Genomic DNA, 27,448 nt, shown 5'->3' with positions numbered 1-27,448 from the left:
TAATAATGTCTATTTTATCACAAACAACAACAACAGAGTTGTGTAAGCTGAGCACAGAATTTATCAGCACCCCAGCAGGTGAGACAAATCCATCTGTCTCGGGAAGTTTAAGACAAGTTTAATTCTTTACTCCAAACTAAAATATCAGTTTGTTAATAGTCCTCACAGTACTTGTTATGTAAGAAATAAACCTAATTTTTGAAAATGATTTTATTAAGTTCATTTGTTGTGATATACCTGAACAATCTGTAGGAATCGCTGAAGGAACAGCCAGGCAACCGCCAATCACTCTACTACTAGATGTTCTTCCACATCTTAATTTACATGCTCCTTATTCCTTTTTCTAAAACTTTTTAACTTTTTAAAAACTTTAAGCCTTTTTTTCAGCAAAAAAGGCGGGGGCTGACAATTTTTCTGGAAGGCACTGTAAGCTGAGCTGACCATCCGTGCCGCTCTGTGGCCCCCTCACAGAGTTTCACAGATCCGTTTCTAGGGAATGGGTTTTGTGCTCAAAACTGATCAACTCTTTGTTCTTTCTACCAAGATAAGTGACACCCAGGACCTAGGAAATAAATATTCCAAAATGCATCTTCTGGTGCGTGTAAACATACGTGCGGGAAGGTGGAAACAGGCATGGTCTTGGATGTGAAGTCTACAGGGTGTGGCAAAGCCAACCTACAAATATCCGGAACGTCAGAGTGTGGGCCACGACCTAACATACTTATAGGGGAAAAGCTGAAAAGCCAGCACATGAGAAGCATAGAATGCGGAGCCAAAATGTCCTGGAACTAATCTAGATGCCCAGTCGGTATATAGATCTGTGACGCTCGCCAGACAAAACCTGCCCACGAGGAAGACAAGAGTGAAGCCACCCCAACACACACAGAGGGGAGAGGGGAGAGCAAGCACCTGATAGCAAAGCAGAGGAGAGACTGCAGGGTTCGCCCTCTCCTCCCAGAATCTCCAGGCTCCTGCAGCCAGGGCTGCGCACCTTTCATCCACCAGTGAGATGGGCTGTTCTGCCTCACACGGAGGCGGTGGCGGTGCTGCTCTTTCCAGGGGTCCCCCCTTCGCCTGCGCTCAGCACCCGCCGACCCAGGGTCTCCCGTCTGTGCTCACATGGGGTTCTTCAGGCGTTTCCCAGACTGCGACTTTCGTGTCCAATGTGTTGTTTGTCCGACACACGGAGATTCCGGTTCCGCGCATGGTTTTCATCTTTACTTCAAGACGCTCCCCGCTTGCAGGTCCGCTGGGCCGTCTTCTCCCCTGCCCCACTCCCATAACCTCTCGTGTCTAGAGGCACGGTGAACACCTGCGATGCAAACCTGGCCATTTTAGGTCAACGTCTGCACCGGTCGTCAAGTCCGCTTGTGAGGATGTGACTTCCTGGAACTCTCCCGGGAGAGAGTCGGGGTGTCCTCTACCCGCCCAGCCCCTGAACTGCCTCCCAAGGTGTCAGGCAGACGCCAAACCAGGCTGTGCGTGCGGGCGGACACCAGCGCCCCGCTCGCGCCAGGTTGGCAGCCCTCCTCCTCTGCGGCGGCCGTTCCGCTGGCTCATCCTCCTGCGGGGCTCCTGGGTGCGTCCCCTGGGCCCCATGTGAGCAGAGGAGTGACTGAGATCCTGCCTGACCTCTGCCACTAACTGGGAGTTGAGCTCAGAGACTCCTGAACCTTCATGTCTGAAACAGTGAAACGAGGACACGGAACCCTCTCAAGTACATTCACTGTCGCTAAAAGTAGTGAATACAGCGCAGATTTATTACGATGTTGTCTCTGTGTGCATGTTCCCACCACATTAATTCAAACCACAAGCATAAACTCACAATTAAGGAAAATGTAATGTGTCACATGTACAGTGAGGATTATAAAAATAAAACAATCTAAACAAAAACTCTGAAACATGAGAAAAAGCTAGTTCTTTCCCCCAACAAAGCACACACTTTCTTTAGAAGATAATTAGAACATCCTCAGATTTTCAACATTCAAAATGTCCTGTTGCTATGGATTGAAATATAAATGAAATAGGAGTTTGCAGATTTGAAACTCCGGTGCTGCCCTGGCAGATTTTAAAAATCCACTAAATTTAGTTTTGCCTTCTCTCTTTTGTGACGAGAAGAACACCTGTCCTTAACTGACACTTGGGTTATTTTTCAGCAGGTTCAAATTCACTGCCCAGCAGTGTCTTCTGGAACAGGCAGCCCAAAAAGTGGATGCAGCTGGAGGAATGGAGTTCCGTGCAGACTCTGCCGTCCATTCCCAGAGAACCGAGCTCCCTCTGGGTGCATCCGCAGGGCCGGTGCCGAATCACAAAGCTCACGGATGTTGACGCGAGCATGGACCATGATGTCGGGCCTGGCGAGCAGGGCGGGCACTCTCGGGCTCGGGCTGTGTGACTGGCGCGTGCACACGCAGGAGCTGACCCCGTGCCCTAAACCCTGTCGCCTGTGACGTGGGGGTCAAGATGCACCTGCTGCATAACCATGCCATGGGTTTTTGGTGAATTAGGGTATAGAATACACTCAGAAATGTCCTGGCAGTGGGGACAGAATCATGCACGCCAGCAATGACTGTTCACGGTAGGTTTAGCATCCAAGTCTTGGGGTCCGACTGATAAGCTAATCAATGTCTGCTAGAATTTAATATCTATATTGTATACCCAGTAAATATGTGTTGCACCAAATCTGACAATTTTCATCTCCTGGGACCCACACAGAGACTCCAGGTTCAGCGAGGCATGAGGCTCCATCATTCCTTCTGTTGATCCACTGTGGATTGATCAGACCTTCCACTCCTGCCCTTCAGAATAATTTTAAGTGGAAAACAATCATGGTCAGCCAGGTTCCTGGTGCAGGTACCTTGGACACACTCAACACTATAATGCAGGGAGCGGCTGCTCCAAGACCCCCCAGAGGGGCTCTGACTTGAACTCTAAAAACCGTTGTGACCGTTGTTAAAAAGAGTTCTTCTTGTTCTTCCAACACATGATGAATTCTCATGGCAAGATGGTGTTATTCTTATCAACTGCAGAATTCAGGGTTCCGGTTCAGGTTCTGATCTCAGGAGTGGATCATATCTTCCTGCAAACAAAACTCTCCCCAAATTGCCTCCGAAGCCATCCAACCCAGGGATGCATGTTCCGGCAGAGATCGCTGGAAGGGGACCGGCTGCTGTGGAACACAAGTCCGTGTGCCCCGCGGCTCTCCTCAGAGCAGGGCTGTTCGTGGGCATCCAGGAGTCACTGGAAATTATAAACACAACTCTGCAAGTGTGAACACACACTCACTTCTCCTAGGAGGGAGAACTTAACCTTAGGTAGAGAATCTGATGTTTGAATAAAACAACGTAATTTACTTTTCCTGGACAATTTAGCATAGAAACATCGAATGTTTTTTGCTATAAGCTGTGTGGGATTCTCTACAGGTTATGGACTCACTATGAAGAAGGATAATTTTTTAAAACAGTAACAAACTCTTCTCTAACGCTGCTCTCCCCAAACCCACTGCTGCTGAGTATTCAGAACAAGTGGGGGGACAGTAGGTTGAACGAGGGATTAGTGGCCCTTGACCTCCGACCCTGCCGGGGGCCCCAGGGAATAGTAGCAGGAAAGGGCAGCAGCTGTCCTCTGCCCTCTGTTGCGGTGACTTCACCTGTCCTGGACCCACAGGCAGCATCCAGAATGGGACCAGACACCCAAAAAGGGCACAAGAGGGGCAGACATGGATGGGTCTGGGCCAACACGGCGGGGGGTTCACGTGGAATACAGGAGCACTTCTGTTCTCCATGCATGTGGGAGGGGCCGCACGTGTGTAAGACGCACACATGAGCCCAGCATTGCTTCTGCAGGGGGCGAGGGAGGCCGCATCGGGCCTGCCCAGGAAAGACGTCACACTCTGCAAGCACCTGCACCTACTGAGGAAACACCGATTTGGGGATTAGACATGGGGAGCGAGTGCCCTGTTTACTTTGTTTCCAAGGTGAAGGTCATGAGGACCCAGAAAATGATGAAGTAAGCAGTCTTCAGGGCCCACGCTCTACGAGACCCAGCTGTGAACCGGGGAATGGGAACGCTTCAGGGGTACTTTCAAAAACACACCACAAACAACTTATTTTCAGCTACATGATTTCTTGAATATCAGTTTTTGTAGGTCCTGGGTAGGGATACTCGAAGGACAGAGCAGTGAAATGTTGATTCTATAGAAATATATATATATATATATATATATATATATATATATATATATATATATTTATACCTGCAATTATTTGAGCTCACAAGAAGGAAAACAGGAAACCGACTATGGTTTTAAAAGAGTATACTGCATATTTCCTCTATCACTTACGGTCGTCCTGTTTGACCTAAACTGATGTAAAACTGGCCAAAATTATTTTCCCTAATCTTTACTCGATATTTTACTGTATCTGATCAGTACATTTCTTACCCTTCAGGAAAGTTCACTGTGACTGAAGCCAAAAGAAGGACGGAGCTTTAGCGTGGAAGCGCCGTTCACGTCCCGGAGACCAGGGCAGAGCTGACACCTGACGCGGGCGAGTGCCCGCTCTGTCTGTTGCTGCTCGTGGTTTCAGATGTGAGGAAGCCCTCGGCAAGTACAGTACTCTCACGTTCTGTCTTCACTTCCAACAGAGTGTGTCCCACGGCACACCGTGGTGTGTGGGGAGAGCTCCTCCCGGAAAACACATCAACGAGGAAATTACGGAAGGCAGGGAGACAGAAACCTGGTCTTGTTTTGCAGCTGGGGATGTTTAAATAACAGGGGAGCAAACAGTCCTGAGGCCGTAACCGGCCTCCCCGAGTGGGCCTCCCCGGCGCATCTACGCAGAGCCCGGAGCCACGGGGCACTTACATGTGTGCCGTGACTGCTCCCACCGACACAGACCACGTCTTGTTTCTGGATCGTGAGGACCTCCTTTGTCAGCTTCAGGCGGACGTCATAGGTGCTTCCAGACCCCTCGCGGTGCAGCAAGGCAATGCCAGTTCTGGTCTGTGGGGCAAAGCAGAAACACAGGCAGAGGGTGTGAGCACAGCGGGCGCAGGTGTGGTGGCAGGACCATGGCTCACTCGCCCACAACCCCCAGAACATGCACCCGGACGGACCACGTGGGGACCGCACAGCTGCAACCATCTGGCCACGGCTTCATTAATTTAACACACAGTAAGTATGAATTCTGAGTAATTGTTTCTGAATAGCTTTTACAGGATTTAAATAAACATGTTTTTAAAAGAAAATTAGGGTTTTCTTTAAAAGCTTGAAAATATTAGTATTTTGTTCAAATCAACTTTTCTAACTTTAGAAAGCCTTTAGTTCCTACTTTTACCAAAGCTCTTTGCATGATAACCACCCCTTTCGGAAGATTCAGATAGTAACTGTTTGAAGATTTATTGGTCTGGACCAGGAAATGCTGAAAATCAGCAAAACGTGTATCAGAGTTCTCATCAATACATGGAAACCGACTTTATCAGAAGTACCCAGTGGGGCCCACACACTGGCTCCCGGAGGGCTGGGGCCCGGCGGGCTTCCTACCCCCACCACACGGCAAAGCAAACTGGGTTTGTCAGCAAGCGCAGACCAGGAGGGGACGTCCACAGGTAAAGGCCTTCTCAGCAGACGAAGAATGGAAAGTCAGACAGACACCTCTGGACAAACTAGAGGTGGCCTCCTGGTGTGTGCAAGTCACGGTCAACGGCGTCTAAAGGTGCCCTGCTTCACTTGGGAGCCCCTCGCCAGGCCCGAGGAGGCGGGTCTCAGGGGTGGAGCAGGCTGGTGTTTCTGTCCGTCTGGAGCACCAGGTGCCGCATGCAGACTGCTGCCTGCACAGCCTTAGGCGGTCACCCTGCAGGCCAGGAGGAAGGGAGGAGGGGGCGGGATGCTTAGTGAGGTGTCAGGAGCTGCACCCTCAGGCCAGGACCATGAGGAAAGCCCACGCAGGGGCATGCGTACCAGGACTCTCCGAGGCTGGCAACCAACCACAGAAACAGAAAAAGAAGAAACTTACAAGATCACTGACAAATTCCAAAGATGGCATTAGACAAAGTTATATATTAATTAAATATTTAATTAATAGTTCTTTAAATTAATAGTTAAATATAAAAGGTTAACCTTCGGGAAAACAGCTAAAAGTCTAAGAGCACTTGTCATTCACCATGTTGAATTATCGAAAGATTTCCTCCAGGGACAGAGGCTGAGAAAAAGATGTGCGTTCACTCTTGCCGTTTCGATACCACACTGTGCTCCTGACCAGTGCAATTATATATAAAATATATACTTTAAATATTTATGATGCAAAAAGGAAAGAAGAAAAATGAAGCTAGTTCACAGATGGAATCTCTAAGCATGGAGATAATTCAAAAGTATCTATATCTATGTCTGTCACATGAACATTTGGACATTTAGCCTATGGCCTTAACATCATTACCAGTTAATGGTGTATTATGACAGTACTGTGAAAGTATGTTTCAATATATCAGCAACAAATAATAACAGCTGAAATAACAGGATATAATTCCCAGTAGCATTAACAACTGCCAGTATCCAGAAACCAACTAATGAAAACTGACACACTAGGTCTCTACACTAAAAATTTGAAAGTGTTACTGAGAGGAAAATAATAAGACCTAAATAAGTTACAGATCATGTTCATGAACTGGATGGATTCGTACTGTGAAGTCATTTCTTTCTAAATTAATCTCTGAATTAATCTGTTGTTGATTCAAAACAACACAAAATCATAAACACCAGCAAGTTGTTAGAAACTGACAAAATAATTCTAAATTTCAAACAGAAACGCAGTCACGTATAGTCAAGGCAATCCTGAAGAACACCCAAGCTGAAGACTTATAATGCCAAGTATCAAGAACTATTTTGAGGTTGTAGCAATTAAAATATGGGGTATTTACTCAAGAAAAATAGCTCAGTGGAGAAGAGAGAATACATAGTCCAGAAAAAAATTCACATATGTGTGATCTCCTCGCTTGTCATAAGTGCAGCATGACAGTCATGTCCGGAAAGAATGTAGGAAAAAAATGAGTTCACCGCCCGACTGCAGAGCCTAGGAAACAATCAAATCTAGCTGGACTTCAGAGCTACATGTGAACAGTAAATCAACAAAACGTTTAAAAGAAAACAGGTGAAAATATCTCCATGGACTCAGAGTAAAGTTGACTTGAACAGCATGCAAAACAGTTCTAGCCTGGAAATGTTCTAATCTTGAAGTTCTAATCGAGAAAGGGACTAATTGTTCTACATAAAATTGAGAAATTCTGTTCAATAAAAGATACTACGAAGAGATCAAAAAGTTATCCATAGAGTGAGTGATCTTGGCATTAGATGTATTTGATAGAGACTCATACACAGAACATACAAAGTGCTCCTAAAATCAGCAGAAATAAGAGTAATTTTGTGAATTTGTAAAAGAGTGACCAGTTAAACCCCTCCAAAAACCTCACATGAAATGGTGACAATACCCACCTCACTGCTGTTATTCAGCATTTTTCTATACAACTTTGTCTCCCATGAGACAGGAAAAAAGAGTTTAAAGGTATAAAAATTCAACAGCATTTACAATATTTACAGGTGATATTGAGGTCCACAAATAAAACCAGGAAGTATGCAAATGTCAGAAATCACTTATATGGCTAGATAAAATCACACTCGATCAATGTAATCTGCAAATACAGTTGCATATTCAATAATTTATATACATCACAGGCTAACCAATCCCCCTCCCCCCTTCCCTCTAAAACCCTGTTTGTTTCTCAGAGTCCATAGTCTCTCAGGGTTCATCTCCCCCTCCAATTCCCAAGGGGGGATTGGTTAGCCCAGTGATGGGTATCAAGGAGGGCATGTACTGCTTGGAGCACTGGGTGTTATACGAAAACAATGGATCGTGGATCACCGCATCAAAAACTAATGATGTATTGTATGGTGACTAACATAACATAATAAAATTTAAAAAAAAGAAAAAGAAGAAGATAGCAGGAGGGGAAGAATGAAGGGGAGCAAGTCAGAGGGGGAGACAAACCATGAGAGACGATGGACTCTGAGAAACAAACTGAGGGTTCTAGAGGGGAGGGGGTGGGGGGATGGGTTAGCCTGGTGATGGGTATTAAAGAGGGCACGTTCTGCGTGGAGCACTGGGTGTTATGCACAAACAATGAATCATGGATCATGACATCAAAAACTAATGATGTAATTATGGTGACTAACATAACAATAAAAATAATTTATATACAATAATAAAAATTCACAGTTATTTTGCAAATATAATTTGTATATTTACACAATAGAACCAAGAGAAAAAAATTAAGAATTTCCTCCAAAAATCCACTAGATACCCAGGAATATATCCACCAAAACAACTTGAGTTCAAGGGAGAAAACTGAATCCTTTATTGAAAACATTAAAGGAATACTAATTAAAAAGAGAAATATCTGTACACGGGAAAATTAAAGAAAAGTGTGTGAACTGTCCCAGAACTGATCTATTTGGTCACTGCAGCTCCGGTCAGAATGTGCATCAGCTGGGCCTCAACAGAAAGACCTGGAATGCCTAGAGTGGAGGGGTCCTGGGGGCCAGGAAGGGCAGAGGAGGGGTGGGGGTCTTGCTCTGGTAGGGATCAGTGTCTGCAGTCCGCCACGGGTCCCCACAGGACTCTTCTCTGGGACTTGGTGCCCACGCCATCGGGATGCCAACTACAAGACATTCTCTCCCCATTTCCTTGGCTGCTTTCCCTGCCCTTTGTAGTGCTACAGAAAGTAATGGTTTTTATTCATGTTATTGTTGATAGCATCCCAGAATTGAACAACTCTGGCATCGTCAAGCTGTAAGAGTTACAACTGTGGGTAAAAATGGCCGAGAGTTAGAAAAACGGCCCAAGAGCCCAGCCAGGGTCCCCTGAGAGCACGGACGCTCGCGGCAGCACGGACGCCCACCAGGAACGAGAGGAAATGCCACGGGGGCAGCAACAGACCAATTCGGGAGTTAGAGTCCCACAGACCCTCCCAAGTTCCAGAGATGCTGAGATTAAGCTGGAAACTTGTGCAGCCAGAATCTCGTGGACCATCGGGCTTTTCTAACAAGGTGCACAAGGCAGAACCACAGGGGCAAGACCGGGCACCTGCACCACAGCCAGACGTTGTTTCGCCCGAGGACCCACCAGGGCAGCCCCCGCACACACCTGGGAGGGGGGCCCGCCACTCAGGCCACAGGCATGAAGCCAGAGGCCAGGAGCTCACTTGCTCTCGGCCCAGCCAGTTGCACACGCTTCAGGATCTACATCGACAGAAGACATGCCTTTTTCGGCAAGCCTCTAAATGCAAATTAACATTAGCTTCCAGTGAAAATCCATCCACTTCACTTGATTCAGAGTTGACAGGAAAAGCAAAGTGAACGGCAAGCAAACTCAGAAACCGAACAGCTCCTCTGACAGCCAGCAGGCCCCGCTTGTCACGGGGTGCGTTTCTGAAGCGTAATTAGCGTCAAAAGTCACGGTGGCAGAAGGAGGAGCCCTCCGCTACCTACACCTGCCATTATGCTTTCAGCTGCATGAGAAACCGTGTTTCCATCACATCTTTTGAAATGATTCATGTCATCAAGTATGATATGAATTTTATAGAAAAAAACCCAAGTCATTTTTAATTTGGAACCCAAGGGAAATTTGTACCTTAGGAGACGGTTCCCTACCAGCAATAGACTAACAAGATCGGTAGATCGTGGATTTTGGGAAGGCAGTTAGAGACCCCACCTCTGTCCCTGAGCTTCTCCAGGGACCTGGAGGCCAGGAAAGGGCAGCCACCTCAGAGCCATGGTGGGCTGGGTGGGAGCGATGGGGGAGGGCGCACAGGTACTGAACAAGAAAAAGGAGAGAGAAATGTCGAGGCCGGAAGCTCAGGGCCGGGCAAGGGGTTCTAAACTGGGCTGCCCCTGAAATCACCTGCTGAGCATCCAAAGCCGCGGGCAGAAAGGTTGAGAACAACCATGGGGAAGCTGGCTGGTTAGAAATGAAAGAAGGGAGCCCAGATCCACAAAAAGGCAAGCCCTGGGGGGCAGATCTGGGATGAGAATCAGGACCTGGGGATGCAAACACCCTCACTTCTTCGAAGACCAACATCCTTCCTCAGATAGCTCAAGTCCAGACAGGGCAGCCATCTGTTATAGCCAGGAGGATCTCAGAACCGGACCCTCACTACCCCAGCTATGGAAAGACAGATGCAAACGTGCGCCCAAACCTCCTGGGACAGCATCGGCTTCGATTCTCAGAGACACGGCTGCCCGGTGGTGTGACGAAGCGGGACATATACTTTCCCACAATCCAGGAAAGTGCCACAGATTAGGTCTCTTAAATGTCTGTTTTTAAAAGTTGTTTCAAATCAAATCTTAATCAGTAACACTGACCAGTAACTGCCATTCAGCCGTCTGACACAAGGTGATTGGCTCCCTGATATAAGGTGATTGGCTCCCCATCCCAGCAAGTTTAGAGCTATCAAAGAAAACAAGCAAGGTCTGTCAGTAATGACCTACTTATAATGTACTTTTAGGGTAAAGAAGGTAGGGTTCATGCTGCTAACTGATTTCTATTTCTGCAAAAAAAGAATGCTATAAAAGTCACAAAGATCAGAAGACTCTAACAAAATGGCATAACATTTGAATAACTTGGATTTGATAACACACAAACACAAATAGCATTTCAATGTTATTTAAAATAGATATCCACCTGCTTAAACTATATTTTAAAATGCAATCAATTGTGAGTAAACTACTGGGAAAAAAGTCCTATAGTATACACATTTGATAGCCATAAAAGACATTAAAACAATCAAAGCAAAATAAATGAATTACCATTTATCGTTTCTAGAATTCAACTGTCAGTCACTCAGATACTACTGTTGAAGTTGTCAAAACAATTACTTTTTTTTAAGATTTTATTTATTTATTCATCAGAGACAGAGAGAGAGAGAGAGGCAGAGGGAGAAGCAGGCTCCCAAGGAGCAGGGAGCCCGATGCGGGACTCGATCCCAGGACCCTGGGATCATGACCTGAGCCGAAGGCAGATGCTTAACCATCTGAGCCACCCAGGCGCCCCAAAACAATTCTTTATAGATACATATTTTTTAAAGATTTATTTATTTTAGAGAGGGAGAGAGAGACAGAGTAAAGCATGGGAGGGAGGGGCGGAGAAAGCAGACTCCCCGCTCATTGCAGACCCTGACACGGGGCTCGATCTCATGACCCTGAGATCTCGACCTGAGCCGAAACCAAGAGTCGGATGCTAAACTGACTGTGCCGCCTGGGTGCCCCTAATATATATATTTTAAACAGTTCTTTATATATTTTACATGATAATTTATCACCCCTTTCAAAAAGCAAAATTAAGGACAAACCCTCATTACTGCAGAAGAGGTACCGCTGCTTTTAGAAGCAGAGTCTGCAGGTGCTTTACACATTCTCCACACGCACGTGGATTTGCAAAGAGGAATAGATTGTCCAGGTGTGTACTGGTGAGTAAAGATGTCATTCCTCCACAAAACATGGACCCATTTGGGAAGAACAAACTGCACTTGGAAAACAGATGATGAACTAGCAATATACCTAAATTTTACTGATGTAGCACACATTTCACTGGGGATACATATCACATCAGACTCTGACTCCATCAGGCATAAGCTTCTGACTTGTTTAACGACAATGGCCTGAGTTCCTGAATTCAGCAGGTTCGCTAGCATCAACTGGAACATTCACAAAACCGGACGTGCACCTGACTGTACAAGTCAGGACGATCCTACAGTTGGTGGCCCTCTATAACCATGTTCTTCAGAAGACAGTTTCATCATAAACACAGTGAATTCCTTTACAGTTGGACTCATTGTATTAAAAAAGAAAATGGCACAAGTGGCTCATCTGGACGCTATTAAAACGAGTGGGAGCTAGGCTGATGGAGCCCACGACCTCAGGAAGACCCGGTCCCCACGGTTGAGGGCACTGCGGTTGCTACCTGTTCCACAAGAGGGTTCTCCAAGAAGGTACTTTGAGAAGTCACTGTGCGTTTCACAAGCAGATCTAGCTATGCCATGACTGCATTCTTTTTCCACAATAATCTATTCTTTTATTTTTTTTCAATCTGGTAGCAGAAACGGATAGATTCATTCTATCAGGCTGTAGTTAGAGAAGAAGCAACTGGCTAAAAATTATTATGGAAATGAATAATGCACAAATATCCTAACAATTAAAGATGATAATAGTTCACTTTAAATATTCTGACCACTGAATTGATCCTGGTTTATTTATATCTATATAGATATAAATATATAATATATATATGATATTATATATATAATCAAGCTGAGGCACGTGAGTATTTTTTTAATAAAGATGATAAAGTGGCACCAAGGATAAGGAAGCAACTCTGACCAAAAATGAGGGAAAATTTGACCAATGATAAATAATTTCTCAGCTTGAGGAAGGGCATGTATTTCTTTAAAATCATGTATATATGCACAAGTGGTACACATTTCACAGTCTCCTGATGAACAGTTTAAAGGCTCACAAATGTTGACTCAATAATTTAATGCTTGCCTTTATTTTAAGGGACCAACAATAATTATATTCAAAAATACTTATCAGATAAATGTGTTACAAAATCATTCACAATAGTGAGACATATGAAACCACCTAAGTGCTCAATGTGAGTGATTAAAGAAATGGTTTTGCAACACATTTATCCGATAATATATTTTTGAGTAATTGTAGTCAGAAGAATATGAAGTGACGTAGTAAATACTGGCATTAGGCTTGCGTGGCAAAGCAGAAAACATCTACTGAATTACCTATCAGGACAGTAGGGGCCTCTTCTGGGGAAGAACGTCACAGACACACACCCATGCATAGAAAAAAAGCCTGGGGAGTTCTACCCTGAAATGCTGAGTAGTTTTTTGTCTGTGCTGGAATGGGTACTTTTTATATTCTCCATTAGGCTTTTCATTCATTCAAACTTTGTCATTTTTGAACACAAGAAGTATGTCTAAAATACAGGTTTCTCGCCACTTCAACCCCTCGGGTGGCCGTCATCAGAAGGTGGAGATGAGCAGGTGCTGGTGAAGCCCAGGAGCTGAGGACCCCCTGGGCGCCTGCAGAAAAGCTGGCCCTTCCCCCCGGGGACCGAACACTGAGCACCCACACTACCCACCAAATCCACTGCCATGTACGGAACCGACAGAATCAAACGTGTCCATAGCAGTGTCACTCAGAGCAGGTGAAAACCACCTGAATGTCCATCAAGTGACGAATGGAATAACACCCAGTCACGGCAGAGATGAAGTTCTTACAGACATGACTCGCGGACACTGCGCCGATGAAAGCAGGCAGCCACCAAAGGCCACAAAAGCTCTGGACCAGGCAAATCCACAGAGCACAGACTTGGGGCTGCCGGGGCGGAGATGGGGCAGGTGCAAGGACCCGTCAGCCAGGGCGTGGCGTTTCTCTCTGGCTGACGGAAATGCTCTGGCACAGCTCCGTAAGTATAATTAAAACCACTGAATCGTGCACGTTAAATGTACAACTTGTATGGTCTGTGAATTACACCTCATTGAGGGTATTATGTATAAAATATATTTTGGGTTTTCTGAGTTAGATAGCAAGTTTGATCTCAGCTCAGATCCACGGAATTAATAAAAAAATATTGTTGAGATAAGCCTCACAATCCTGATACCAAGGGAATGGAGACATTCACGCACCAGAAACCACGTGAAATATCTTTTAAACAACAACAATCCTGTGGGTCACGTGCAGCCACGTGCCATCCAGTCTGGGAAGGAAGAGAGAGCCTAGGAGGAACCAGCTGTATACACGTGTGTTTTCTATGCATCCTGTGTACATATGAAGCGTGGGCCAAGGGGTAGCCCGTGGGCACAGCCGGAAAACATGCGCCACGGATCAGGGGTGTGTCCCGTGGGAGTGTGCCGGGGTCCCACGCGTGGGAGCAAGGACAAGATGTGGCCGGGCTGCTGCTGCTGCAGACACACAAACCCAGCCTGTGAATTCAGCACCGCTGAGAAGTGGGAAAACCAGTGAGGCGAAGCAGTGCATATTTAAGAACATACAGTTGCTAACAATAGAGACCAGCTGGGGAAACCAGAGGAACGTTATGCCAAATAAAAGTATCACAGGAATCAGGAGACGATTTATTAAATTTTGAATTCAATGTTTGCAGTGCCACTTGAGGAAACTCAACTCCTGTAAACCAAAGTAGAGAAGAATATGTGGATGAAAGAGGCTGATGTAGGAAGCCACACTGGGAGAGGCGCAGCGCCGCACAATCTCCCTGAAGTCGCAACCTTCCGTAGAAACTGACTCATCAGAACGCAAGATTTCAGACAACGAACAAACTCAGAATTTAATCAGCGCCTTCTTCATAAAGGACGCAAAGCTTAGATGGGTAATGGGTACAGACTTTTGAACTTTCAAGGAAAGAAATCCTATGCTGCGTAAAGGATTTCAAAGTACAGGAAAGAGGGAATTACTCTCACCACATCCGACAGAAAAATTAAAAACCTGACAAACACAGAGAAAGAACAAAAATAAATGAAGAATGAATCTCACTTCTGAATATAAATCGACTGTCTTTAGCTCCCCAATAATCAGTTCAGAAGTAGAATAAAAGAATAATATGCCAAATACATGGAGACAGTTACATGTCAGCAAAAGAATATCTTAATAATCCACACGCAACAAATCACCTAAATAAACCGGAGGAAAAATCTGATAATCTTGCTAACAGGTGTCAAAAATTATTAAACTACCATCACTACTGTCTGACGTTGTTCTGAAAAATCCCTAGCTAAATTAATAAGGCAGGAAATAGAAGTATGGTGTTTAATGACTGGGAAAGATGAGGAAAAAATTATCATTATTGGCAGACAATGTAACTGTTTATCTTGGAAAAGAACAGATTTCCCACAGACAGAAGGGAAGTGGTTGTTTCAAGTTTGAAAGCTTTTCACATGAGATCTGCAGACAACAAAATAATGACAAGAAATAAACTGAAGACACATGAAAATATGAGAAAAAGTTGAGAAGGAAAGGACAGTGATACATGAATTAGGGAAATATGAATTCCCCAAAGGGGGTCAAACCAATTTAAACCCATATATGAAAAAGAAAAAAAAAGAACAGATATTCCGGCAACAACAATAAGGAAAACATGACAACAAAACACTGATAAAAGGAACAATAAATCAAGGGGCGCCTGGGTGGCTCAGTTGGTTGAGCATCTGACTCTTGATTTTGGCTCAGGCCATAGATCTCAGGGTTGAGAGATCGAGCCCACGTCGGGCTTCGCACTCAATGAGGAGTCTGCTTGAGATTCTCTCTCACTCTGCCCCTCCCCCCGCTCGCTCTCTCTCTAAAATACTAAATAAATAAAGAAAAGAACAATAAATCAAGAAGATTCAACAGTCAAGATCACACACATTTCCAACAACTATTCTAAATATAAAACCAATACCCAAAAAATGCAGACAAACAATTAAAACTGCAGTTGGAGATTTGGGTATAATCCTTTTAGTCCATCTGCTGTTAGAATAAGAGGAAAATAATCAAAGGTACAGAAGATTCGAAACATGATTGTGAATCCTGAAAGAAAAAGCTGTGAATTTTAAAAATATTCATTTTAGGAGTGTCTGGCTGGCTCAGCTGGTGGAGCCTGTGACTTGTGATGTCAGGGTCTTGAGCTCGAGCCCCACGGTGCGGGGGGCAGCATGGAGGTTACTTTCAGAACAAAACAAAACTCGTTTCGGAGCCCCCATGGGATGCCGCCCCAATTCAACCACAAAGAATCACTGTCAGTCAGAATGTAGGCTCTGATCATAAGCAGATGGAATTCCAAATCGCTGACGATGAATACTCAGAAATCCTGCAGAACATAACACCGGCTTATCAGGAAAAGACAGGAGGTTATGAACTGAATGAGAATAATTACCTCAAAACGCTTATGAAGTTTCTTAGCATACCCAACAGATTGGTAAAAACAACAAAACCAAAAGTTTAGGCGAGGATCAGAGGAAACTGGAAACCCTCTCGTATCTGCATGGTGTTCAGACCTGAGCAGCGCCTCTACCACACGCTCCTGCGTCTCTTACTGAAAGATCATGGGTGCGTCCTAACGAGCAAGCCTCCAGAAGGCTGTTCCGGGTGCACAGAGAACATCTAACAGGACACAGTCCCAAAGAAACATTTCTTTGGGCCACCTAAGAACATCCGAAAATCCAGACCTCCATGATAGATGGAGAATATTGGCAAAAATCATTAAGTTCAACCATTCACAACTGACAAGATTAACCAAAGGTCAAGCTAAGAAGGAGGGGCACGGGCAGAGGGGGTCAAGGATGAAAGACAGTGAGGGCGGGAGGAGGCTGCTGCCTTCACCCGCTGGGCAAGGACGGGGAGACATGGTGGGATCCGGTGTCCCGATGGGCTGGGTGCGGGGGAGCAAGCACAGGCTCCAATAGGGGGAAGGGAGAGGGGGTCATGCAGGGTCGCCAAAGGCGTCGCGCCCCGGAAACACGAGGGGCTGACAGTGCCTTTTCGCTCAAAACGTAGTCTCCCTCACTCATTTATTTGTGTTTCTGGATGTTGGCGAAAGCCAATCTACAGCTTCTTAACCTACTTCCCAGGGGGATGTCCTTGTACTGTGACCTCTGCCAAGTTCTCTGTGTATCCAATAGCAGGCATGGAGCGAATGCCAAGGAGCACCTGAAATTTGGAAGGGGGAGGACTAATTTCCTGTCCTCTATTCTATTCAGTATTCACATATAGTGCCTGAAGAGGGACACGACTCGAGAGTCTGATTAATAATCCTGAAATTCCACAAAACAACGCTACAGTGGTTTTCAATTAAAAACTGTGTGTCTGCATCTGGCACTGAATGCTGGGAAGAACTTTCAGAAATTAACTGTTCAGTAATGACCGATAGCTACTTGCGTTTCCAGACACTGAGTAACACATCATATTAAAATGACTTATTGCTCTTGGACTGGTTTTAAATGATATATTTTAAACTCTAGAAATATGAAGCAAAACAAAATAACAAACCCATTTGTGGTGCTGACATGGACGTCAGAACTTCTGGGTTTGAGACCTAGTCTAGCAAATCCAGGATCCTGTGGGACCCAAACTTCCAAATCTCCCAAACGCAGTCTGTCCCAGGGTCTCATGAATGAACGCACACATGAATGAATGATACTGCCCATGGTATCAGGCGCCGACCCTTCCTAGGAGCTCCAGGGGAGCGTGAATGTCCACAGCGTTCCCACGGCGCCCGCCCAGCCCGGCCCTGCACGCCGTCGGCGCCGACCCGCGCCCACCTTGCAGGTGACTCTCAGTCACCAGGTGCTCCAGGCCCCTGGGGTCCCTGTAGTTGCTCCAACCTGGAACTTCCTTCCCACCCAGATGCTGTCCAGTTACCAGTACCCCCGAAGCCCCACAAGGGAAACCTCAGGTCGGTCCCCTGTGATTTCCTCCCATTTTATTAGACTCTGCAAGACTCTTGTCAATGATTTGACAGAAACACAGTCTGATATCTGTTTTGAGTGGGAGTGTAGTTTTTTACACCAGTTACTTAATCTCTTTGGAATGCATGTAGCAGATCTTAATATTATTTTCAAAATAACTACAATTATATCAGTGCCATCTACTACTCTCACCTATTTATTTAACAAACTTCCCATGCTGTTCGCTCCTGACGGGCTGCAGACACCGATCTGCGTGACCTGCCTCACGCCCCATGCCACACTCTTTCCGTTACAACAGCGTTTGGCAACCTGCTCAAGTTCACTAGGGCAGGTCAGTGTCTTTTTATTTTTCAAAAATGGCTTGTCCATATTCATTCTTACCTGTTCATTATTCCAGATGAACTTCAGAATTAATTTCTTCTATTTAAAAGTACCCTTGGCATTTTGACTGGTGTTATAGTTAAACTATGAATTCATTTATAGAGAAAATACAATGTCCTGTATCACATCATGGTGTAACCTTAGTCAAGTCACATATATATTTAAATATTTAAATCTTTCCGTTTTCTTCATGTTGGTCCTCACTTTACTTGGGATTTTCCAAATAGATGTTTTCTTCTACTTTACTATCGAAATCAGAGATCAGCAGACTGGCCCTCACACCAAACCTGGCCTGGCCCGCGGCGCCCCCGAGCCTTCACTCCCCAGTCAGGGCAGACAGGGTCGTGAGACAGAGCCCACACAGGCAGGCCCTCCACCGAAGTGGGTACTGTGGGTGCAAAACTGCTTTTCCCACATTCCCAGCCACTCTGCGTCACTTCCCTCATTCGTACCAGCCTAGACTTTCGAGTGCATTTTCTTCCCCGTGGTCATGGGACGAGAGGTCATGGAGCCACACCTGAACCGCCTACAGCCATGCCTGAGCCACACCCGAGCCACCCTGCAGCCACACCTGACCTGCACCAGCAGCCTCACCTGAGCCACACCTGAGCCACACCAGCAGCGGCATCTGAGCCCTGCCTGAGCCGCCCTGTAGCTGCACCTGAGCTGTACCTGCAGCACCTGGATGTGAGCGGTGAACAGCTCTCCTTGGAAATGGCTAAAGGCTGAATCCACTTGTCCTGGCAACACAATCTACCTAATCCTGACTGAATACCCATGCCACGGCTGTCCTGGCAGGTGGGACGGTCACTAGGGCCAAGGCCAGTCGACCTGTCCTTCCAGACTGACCCCTGCTCCAAGGGGGCCAGCAGTGCAGAGACAGAGACGACCCAGCACAAGAACATCCAGATTTGCGCTGCCGCCAACCACTCTCATCACAGCGATCCACTACCTGTCTTATGCACACGGCCGTCCTACGTTAACAGAACACTGCATTTAACAGAACGTTTAAAGTCTTCTTATCTCTGCTATCCAAAACAAAGTCTCAACACCATCTGTTTGTACATTCTGACTGCAGAGAATTGCTTTAAAAACAGGTTTCCCACCACCCAGACTCAAATACAGCGTGTCTGAACAATTCCACCCCATTTTATGGACCCGAACCTCACGCTGCATAAAGGGAGAAAAACACCCTAGGAGCTATATCCATGTGCTCCACCGCCACAGGAGCAGAGTGACCACCCAGGCCAGGCTCTGAGGCTGTAATTCACTCCCCTCCAGTTCAACCTGGATAAACCCTGTGGCTCCAGCCCAGTTCCCAGCTGAAGGAAGTCCAGGGGCCAACAGTAAACAAGCCTGCTTGTTACTCATAGCGGCTCGAAGATCAAGTCAACAAGGGTTCATTTCAAGGCATCACCACGGCGTGCAGAATCCTCTCTCTTCAGTCACCTCGTCGGAGCCCATGAGCTTGAACTTGCTACGGGCTCGTCTGTGACCCCCACGCCCTCCTGGGCCACTGGCTGCATCCTGGACCTGGGATCTTGTCCCTGGGCTTGTCCCTCCTCCTTGTTCTCTTGCCTCTTCTCTTCCTGAAGTAAATCTTAACTTGTCAGATACCCTAGCCCTTCCCTAGCCCTTGTTCCTCACGGTCTACAGCTGCATCTCCGCCGTGAAGATCGCATTCTCACTGCGAACCCCAGGGGCTCGGCCAGCCGGGGAGGTCCTCCCCTGGGTGGAAACGTGCAAGGTCAGCGGGAAAAGGCCACTTCTCTTTCTCGGATGGTGGCGTGGAGAAATCCTATGTGGTCCTCGCACATTGGGAATACCACGTAGCACACGCACACATCACGTGTTTACAAATATGCTTGAGCACCATCTCATGCGCCAGGCCTATGGCGGGCACACACGACCGAGAACAGCCTGCCCCTCTGAAGGCCTCTGAAGCACATTCCCTCCAGGGCCCAGGGCCAGCGGACACACGCCCTTCTTCTGCCCTTCAGCTACTTAGGAGCTTCGTTGGACCCCCCGGTCCTGGAAGAACGGAGCCACCATGATTAGAGCAGAGCACCGTGCAGGCTGAGTCCCTTCATCCCTGACTGAGGGCATGGTGACAGGTGTATCTCCCTGAGGCGCTGGGTACCTGACATTCACCGAACACCAGAACTGCTGCATCTGAAAAACACCATCTGACAATGACCTCCTCGCTTTGACTTGACACTGTTTTACTGACGTTTTTCCACTGAACGGGCTGGTTGTTTTGGCACCCGTCTGCTCTTTTGAAAAATCAGAATGCAGAAAGAAAATCCAATGTGTGTTCTTTACTTAAAGAAAGGGAATAACATTTCCCAAATTAAAGTCATTATAATTCCCAACTCAAAGAACTGATAATGTAAGCTAACACAGCATCATGAAAAACAGCCTTCTTTCTTTTGAAGACAGTGTTATATCTAAGAGCCTTTTCTATACGTGGAAGCAAGCACTTGACAGTGGATTTCTATATATTTATTAATATTAAGAAATATTAAGATATTTATTAATATTAAGAAATATTAAGATATTTCTTAATATCTTTGGGTAAATCTATATGAAATAATCCAGCTAATCTTCAAGCCTAATTTCATGAAACCTCTCACAGTACCGAACTCAAGAACCGCAGGTCATTTTTCCCCTTAACGTCCAAGAACTTTTCGAATACTTCAGTATGCCCATAACGGTGCCGACACCAGTACTTCATTCCATGATTTTACATTTAAAAATAAAATTCAGTCCTCCAGTGTATGAATGTGACACTCAGTCTTGGACTTTTCCTTCATATAACATCATGTTTCTTACTAGAAAACTCTTAACAAAAAAATAAACGGATGTTAATCAGATATAAGATAAGAAATGAATATAGTTTTTATTCTTTGAATAAACAGTGATTCAAATACTAAGCAAAAATGCAGAATCCATGCTGGAATCCTTCCAGAATCCATTGAAAAGTGGATTCCATTCCAGAATCTAAAATCACCCTTACACACATGCAGGGGACAGGCATGTGGGTAACCCCAAACTCCCCGTGCCCTAGAAATGATTGTCCCAATCATTCCCCAAACCCTGAAAGGTTGTGTTGTGTGACATAAATAAAACTCCTGTGCAGAAAATACACACTGAACAATAATGTGGCCAGAATTCAAAGGAATTTACTAATTATGCATGACCATGTGTCAGCAAATCATCATAATTTTGAATTACAAAAATGGTCTTTGTTTTGTTCATTATCATTTAGTATTAAAACAAATGATTTAGTAGTATTTGGAAGAGAAGCCTTTGGACATTTTTAAGTGGAGACATATAGCTACCTAATGCAAATCGGAGTTCTAATGGAAAGTTCTGGAATCACTTTACCGCACTTAATATCCTTAATGGTTGTAATGTTATCATAATAAACTGAATAGCGGTTCAACCAATTGTCTGGAGGTAATCCTATAATAAAATATCTTAATTTCATAATTGTACACTAGATGTAATCTGAAATGTCTATTTCGATTTGGTGGCATATAGCAGACTTTTCACATGGGAGCAAATGCAGTTGAAGAGCAAAATGACAGCCTTGTTGGGGATATCATTTCAGAGATGCCCTGGAAGGCAGACTGACTCCCACCATCTGTGCAGCCCTGCTCCCGCACACCAGCCCCGCGATGTTCCCTGGTGTCTAAGAGAACCAAAGTGAAATAGCCATCAGACTGCTCAGTCAACACTTTATACAATGACATTTATAATCAAACCCATGTCTTGTCAATATATAATTAAATAAGAGTATCGCAGCAATACTACTATAAAGGAAAAATACTTTGCACAATTAAGTTAGAGAGTAAATTTCAGGTTCTCATTAGAAAACTCTAGCTTTTTAAATTTAAATTGCTAGACATCTTTCAAAAACCTTGCAGACCCCAGGAAAGCAGGTAAAACTGCCACAGCCCGTGTCTGAGGTATGACCGGGGGACAGATGACACTATAAATTTGTGTTTGCTTGAAGACGTGAAAATACACATTTTTGACCAGAAGCACAGGCCCTAAGTCGTCACCCATGAAGCGATTTATCAGTGATCTCACCCATAAACAAACAAACATGTGAAAACACCCTCCACTGGTCAACATCTGAAGGAAACTGCGGTCTCCTGAATTGTTCAGCGAAGTGCAAAACAGTCCTACCCCAGTGAGAGAAGTATGCGTCACCTCATAAATCATGCATTTATTTGACATATTCAAAAATTAAATCAAGTCAAAGAAAAATATTAAAACCCAAATATTAGAAACTAATTTAAATATCCAAGCTAACTGTATGTTAAACTGATAAGATGACCACAAACAGAAAATAACAACTTCAAAAAACTTGTGCACATCGTACTGGTTTGTCCATTTATAATTGATTACATTCTAAAGATCAAAGGTGAGCAATAAATAAACCTTCAATCATTTTAGTGCTGAGATTTTGATATTATAACCTGGAAAGTATTTGATGTACACACAGGACTAATAAGTATGTAAACATGATAAGATTAGTATAATTCAAGATTTTCACTGAAGACATGAAGGACAGAAAAGAAAAATCAAATCTAGGCAAAAGTCCTGTGATGTGAAATTTGGAAGTCTCGGCAGTTTAAAGGTACTTTTTCTTGCTCTGTCCCGTGAATAGTCTTAGAAGCTTTGTTTCTACACGTTCAGTTAAGCTCAATAAAAAGAGCAACCGCAACTCCTCAGGAGATGGGGGGCCACATTTCTGGGCCCAGCAAAGAACTGACGAGGGTGAGCCTGAGCTCATTTAGTGTCAGAACAAAAGGACCCGAAGACGGGGTGCATGTCGAGACTAGGAGGCGGGCTGCAGAGCCTCCGAATCGGGGCACGGGGAACCTCACCACGCACGGCCGGGTGATGGTAACTGGCCAGAACACACTGAATAAGCATGCAGCCCAGCACGTGTAAGGAGGCTCAGAAAGTTATGGAGCAAGAGAAATCGAGAAGCAGACAGAAAAGCTGTCCTGCCTGCCACCACCAGAGTGCAGGGTCCCAGACACAGCGAGAAGTGCTGACCTTGTCTTTCTAAGAGGAACCGTAGCACATCTCGGCGCAAGAGGGCAGGCCATTCATCCATGGACTAGGAAGTCACCACTTTGCCAGATCTGATGGGTTAATGGACTCAGAAGGATTCCCAATAAATGCAAAAGCTGTCAGGCAAAACCCTGTTGCTAACCAGCATGTGTTCATGGTGCCGGCCACTCACCATGAGCGAGTGAGCGAGAGAGATGCGTGAGTTACTCCCTTAACCAAGTGAGAAACTGAGATCATGACAATGGACAGCCTGATGTGCTGGGCAGGCTGACGGGTCTGCGGTTGAAATTCATGAATCCCAAGATCTGTTGCTGTCCAGTGGCCTCAGTCTCCTCCCTGTCACCATCCGGCCATCGAGTGCCAGGCACACAGAAAAGGCACAGACACTGGGCAGGGGAGAGCCAGTCCCAAACCCCAGACCTGCTGGTTGCTGACCATGCCTTAGAGTTTGGCCCTGCCACCTGCCAGTGTGGCCCAAGTGAGACAGCTGGGGGTCACTCTGCAGCCCCTCACCCCGTGTCTCTGTGTCATCAGCCAGGCTCAGGGGCTCCCCCATCTTTCCACTTTCTGAATCTCGTGGCCAACTCCCTGATTCAAAGCATCACCTCTCACCTACATTGCTCCAATGAACACTTCATCCATCTCTCAGGTTCCAGGACTGGAATATCTACAACATTGTCTGTATCATGACCAAACCTATAGGTATTTGAAAAATGAATTCAAACACATTAAAATAACCAATAATTCCACTTTCCATAGGAAGTTCTCTGTTGCACGGAGCAGAATCTGAATTTCTTAGCAGACCCTACAAAGCCTCATCTCTGGCCCCCAGTTACCAAACACCACACAAATCAACAGACTAACCCCTATCAGTTCCTCCACATGTCATCTGCTCTTGCCTCTGAGCATTCGCACACACTGTTCCATCTGCTTGAGAAACCCTTCCCTCCCCACCTTTCCTATCCCGTCTCGGCTCTCACATCCTCACCTGCAGAGAGCCTTCCCTGACCTCCTAGGTGCTCTGGGGTGTCTTGTCTTCCCATGGAAGTACCTGACCACTGCAGCAAACTCGGCTTGCCTCTCTATTCCCAGACACCAACTCACGGACTTCATCTGGCCCCTGTGACGGTTCACTTTGTGTGCAACTTGACTGGGCCATGGTGCCCAGGTATTTGGTCAAACATTATTTGGGATGTTTCTGTGAAAGTGTTTTTTTTTTTTTTAAGAGAGATTTTATTTCTTTATTTTGAGAGAGAGAGAATGCACACAAGCAGGTGGAAAGGCAGAGGGAGAGGGAGAAGCAGACTGAGCAATGTGGGACTCGATCTCAGGACCCTGGGATCGTGATCTCAGCCGAAGGCAGACACTTCACTGACTGAGCCACACAGGTGGCCCTGTAAAAGTCTTTTTGAATGAGAGTAACTTTTAAATCAGTGGACTTAGAGTAAAGCAGATTGCTCTCCATGATGTGGGTGGGCCTCGTCCAATCAGCTGATGACCCGATAGAATGAAGAAGCGGATGCTCTCTAAAACAAGAGAGAATTCCTCTGCCAGATGGTCTTCAAACTGGGACATCAGTTCTTCCTGCCTTTGGACTTGAACCGGATCACGAGCTCCCTGGCTCTCAGGCCACCCAACGCAGCCCAGAACCTACACGCCAGGTCCTCCTGGGTCTCTGGCTGGTCAGGGGCAGATCTTCTCAGCCTCCGTAACTACACGAGCCTGTTCCTTAAATAACCCCCTTCCCATATCTGTATCTGTCCATCTCGTGCACCTACTGATTCTGTTTCTGTGGAGGACACTGAGGAGGGCAGTCTTCCCCGCTCCATGATGCCAGCGTTGAGAGATGCGGCCAGGGCTGTGCCTGCAGGTGCATGATGAGGAAAACTCGCCCTCATTCATCTCAGTTAGCTGCTGCTCCTCTGTAGACGGACTGACACCCGAACTGCTACCAGACAACGCCCGTCGATGGCTCCATGTCTTGGTGCTGACGAGTGTCTCCTGCAGCCATCGCTCATCTGAGCCCTGCAGCACCACCGTGCGCACACACCCCATTCCGAGATGAAGCTGGGAGAGCCCGAACAACCTGCAGCTACAGCATTTTTAAGTCACTGCCCCTTCTCTCCCCTCTCTCCCCAGAGCCACTACGCAAGCTCCAGGGCTTGGTGCCTCCAACGCTGACCCCCCCAACCTCACATTTGGTTAGGGACGACGCCCCCACCACCTTCTGTGACTTCAGCTCATGCACGCCCTTCCCACCACACTCTCTTCACAAAGGGATCACACCTGTCACCGGCTCTGGCTTGCCTCCTACCCACTCACCCCTGCACACCACCACCAGGGTAACAATCACAAAAGGTCACAGTAGGACCAGTGACCGCCTCCCACCGGGAACACACTCACGGACCCTGCTCTGCACGTCCTCCATGGCGCTCGGCGTCAGGACGCCACTCTGACATGTGGGCTTCTGCTCCGGCCCCGTCACCTGGTGGAAGGTGGGTCAGGTGGACGGCTCGGCGCGGCACTCAGTCTGACCCCTCGTCACCCTGCAGGCCCAGATTGGACGGCCTCCACCACTACTCCCCTGAAACCCATCGCCGAGAGCTGCCCCGCTCGGCGATGCTCTCGGGGACATGCAGCTCCTCAGAACCAGCGCGCGCAGTGTGTCTCCCTGTGCCTGTGGCGCCTGACCCTGGCTGGAGGCGGACAGCGGGCCAGCTCTGAGGTCCCACCGCGGGCTTGGTGAGGGGTCAGTGGTGACGTCACGAACACCGTCCTCAGCAGCCAGCACGATGGGGTCCCGCCCCCACGCGGCAGAACCGCTGCGACCTCGCTGGGCCGTGATCAGACTGTCACCCACCCCGTGCGTCCCCTCGCGATGTCACTGCCAGCGCACAGCCCACTCGGAGCCACTCGGAACGGGCAGGGCTGCCCCAGCCTCCCCTGGGCCAGCCTCTCCTCACTCGCACGCCCTGCTGCTGCCGGGCGTCCCCAGGCTGCTCCCAGCGCGGCCGCCCCGGCCACCGTGAGAACTTCTGTGTTCGCCCCAGAAAGCCGGTGTTCCGGCCGGGCGGGCCCTGACCTGCAGCAAACCCGGCGGCGGCAGCCGGGAGACCAAGTCACCGTCCGGTCCCCACAGCTGCCTGTCCCCGCTTCTCTCCTGTAGGATGGACGGCCCCTCCCCTGCAGGACCTAAGAGCTACTTCAGAAATCAGCTGCTTTAATGTGATTCTAAACATCTCCGTGAACTCATCATCTTTAAATTATTACATTCCTGCCGGTCGTAAGTGGCCATCAACAGAGGCTCCTAACTGTGCTCAAACTCACACATTTTGCTAAGTAACTCGTTGGCCAAAGCATATCTATGTATGTGTCATGCATGGATGCCAGGCACATGCCAGAGAATACGGGAGAGCCTCGAGGGTCTGCGCGCAGCACAGCGGAGGGCGGCCGTGTCCTTCTCTTCAGCCAGACACAAGATGCTGTTTACTTGAACATCTGCCATTCCTAGAACACCTGCTTTGTGTCCTCAACCCGAGTGCTCGGCGCATGCACGAGACAGCACCCCCCTGCCCAGGACGGAGTTGGCCAGGAAAGAGCCTACCATGGTTAGGAACAAAACATGCTAACCTGAAATCCACTGGCTGTTTTCTTTTGTGTAAGCTCACAGGCAAAATTTAAAATATTTTGCGTATCTAACTACACTGGAATTAAAAATAAAAACTTAATAAAAGTGAAATATTTTGTGTGTCTATATGTTCAATACAAGATGTATATAACCTTAATTTATACCAAAATATTTGCATATTTTTTGTATATGTACTTGTATGTGTGTACATATTTATGCTTATGTATTTGTGTGCATTTACACCTATATATTGGTATGTGTATATATTTATATTTACATATTGGTACACGCCTTTATATTTATGTATTTCTATGTGTACACTTATATACACATATTTATATATGTGTGTATATTTACTTACATGTGTACATGTATTTACGTATGTGTGTGTTTATCCTCACATATCTGTGTGTACTTACATATGTGTGTGTGCATATATACTTTTTATTTTTCTATTTTTTTAAATTTGTTTTATCTTATTTTTTGGGAAAGAGAGAGTGGGGGTGCACATGAGTGGGGGGAGGGGCAAAGGAGAGAGGGGGAGAATCTCAAGCAGGCTCCATGCTCAGCACAGGGCCCCACATGGGACTTGAGCTCACGACCCTGGGATCATGACCTGAGCCAAAGTCAAGAGCCAGATGCCCAACCGAGGCACCCAGGCGGCCCTGCATATGTACTTTTTAAAAAAATGCATTTGAGGAGCCCACCTCCCTTTTCCTCTTCAGAGCTAACCACAATGATAAATTTTCCATCCAATGGAAGTTTCTATACTTTTACTTCATATTTATGTACAAATAAATATTCAACAGTAGTTAATACATTCTTAAA

The 27,448-nt window shown here is 46.4% G+C and overlaps 1 protein-coding gene across 1 annotated transcript in view; it reads right to left on the bottom strand.

The window, feature by feature from the left end:
• SNTG2 (syntrophin gamma 2) overlaps positions 1-27,448 on the bottom strand; it is a 218,106-nt gene that overhangs the window by 164,191 nt on the left and 26,467 nt on the right. The window contains exon 2 of the mRNA XM_035728728.1: positions 4,865-5,002. Within this exon, the coding sequence (XP_035584621.1) occupies positions 4,865-5,002 (138 nt within the window). The remainder of the gene's footprint in view (positions 1-4,864; positions 5,003-27,448) is intronic.

Source organism: Zalophus californianus, chromosome 8 (assembly GCF_009762305.2).
Source record: "Zalophus californianus isolate mZalCal1 chromosome 8, mZalCal1.pri.v2, whole genome shotgun sequence".
Lineage (NCBI taxonomy): Eukaryota > Metazoa > Chordata > Mammalia > Carnivora > Otariidae > Zalophus > Zalophus californianus.
Note: the sequence above shows the minus strand (reverse complement) of the source record. Positions and strands in the feature narration are given on the sequence as shown.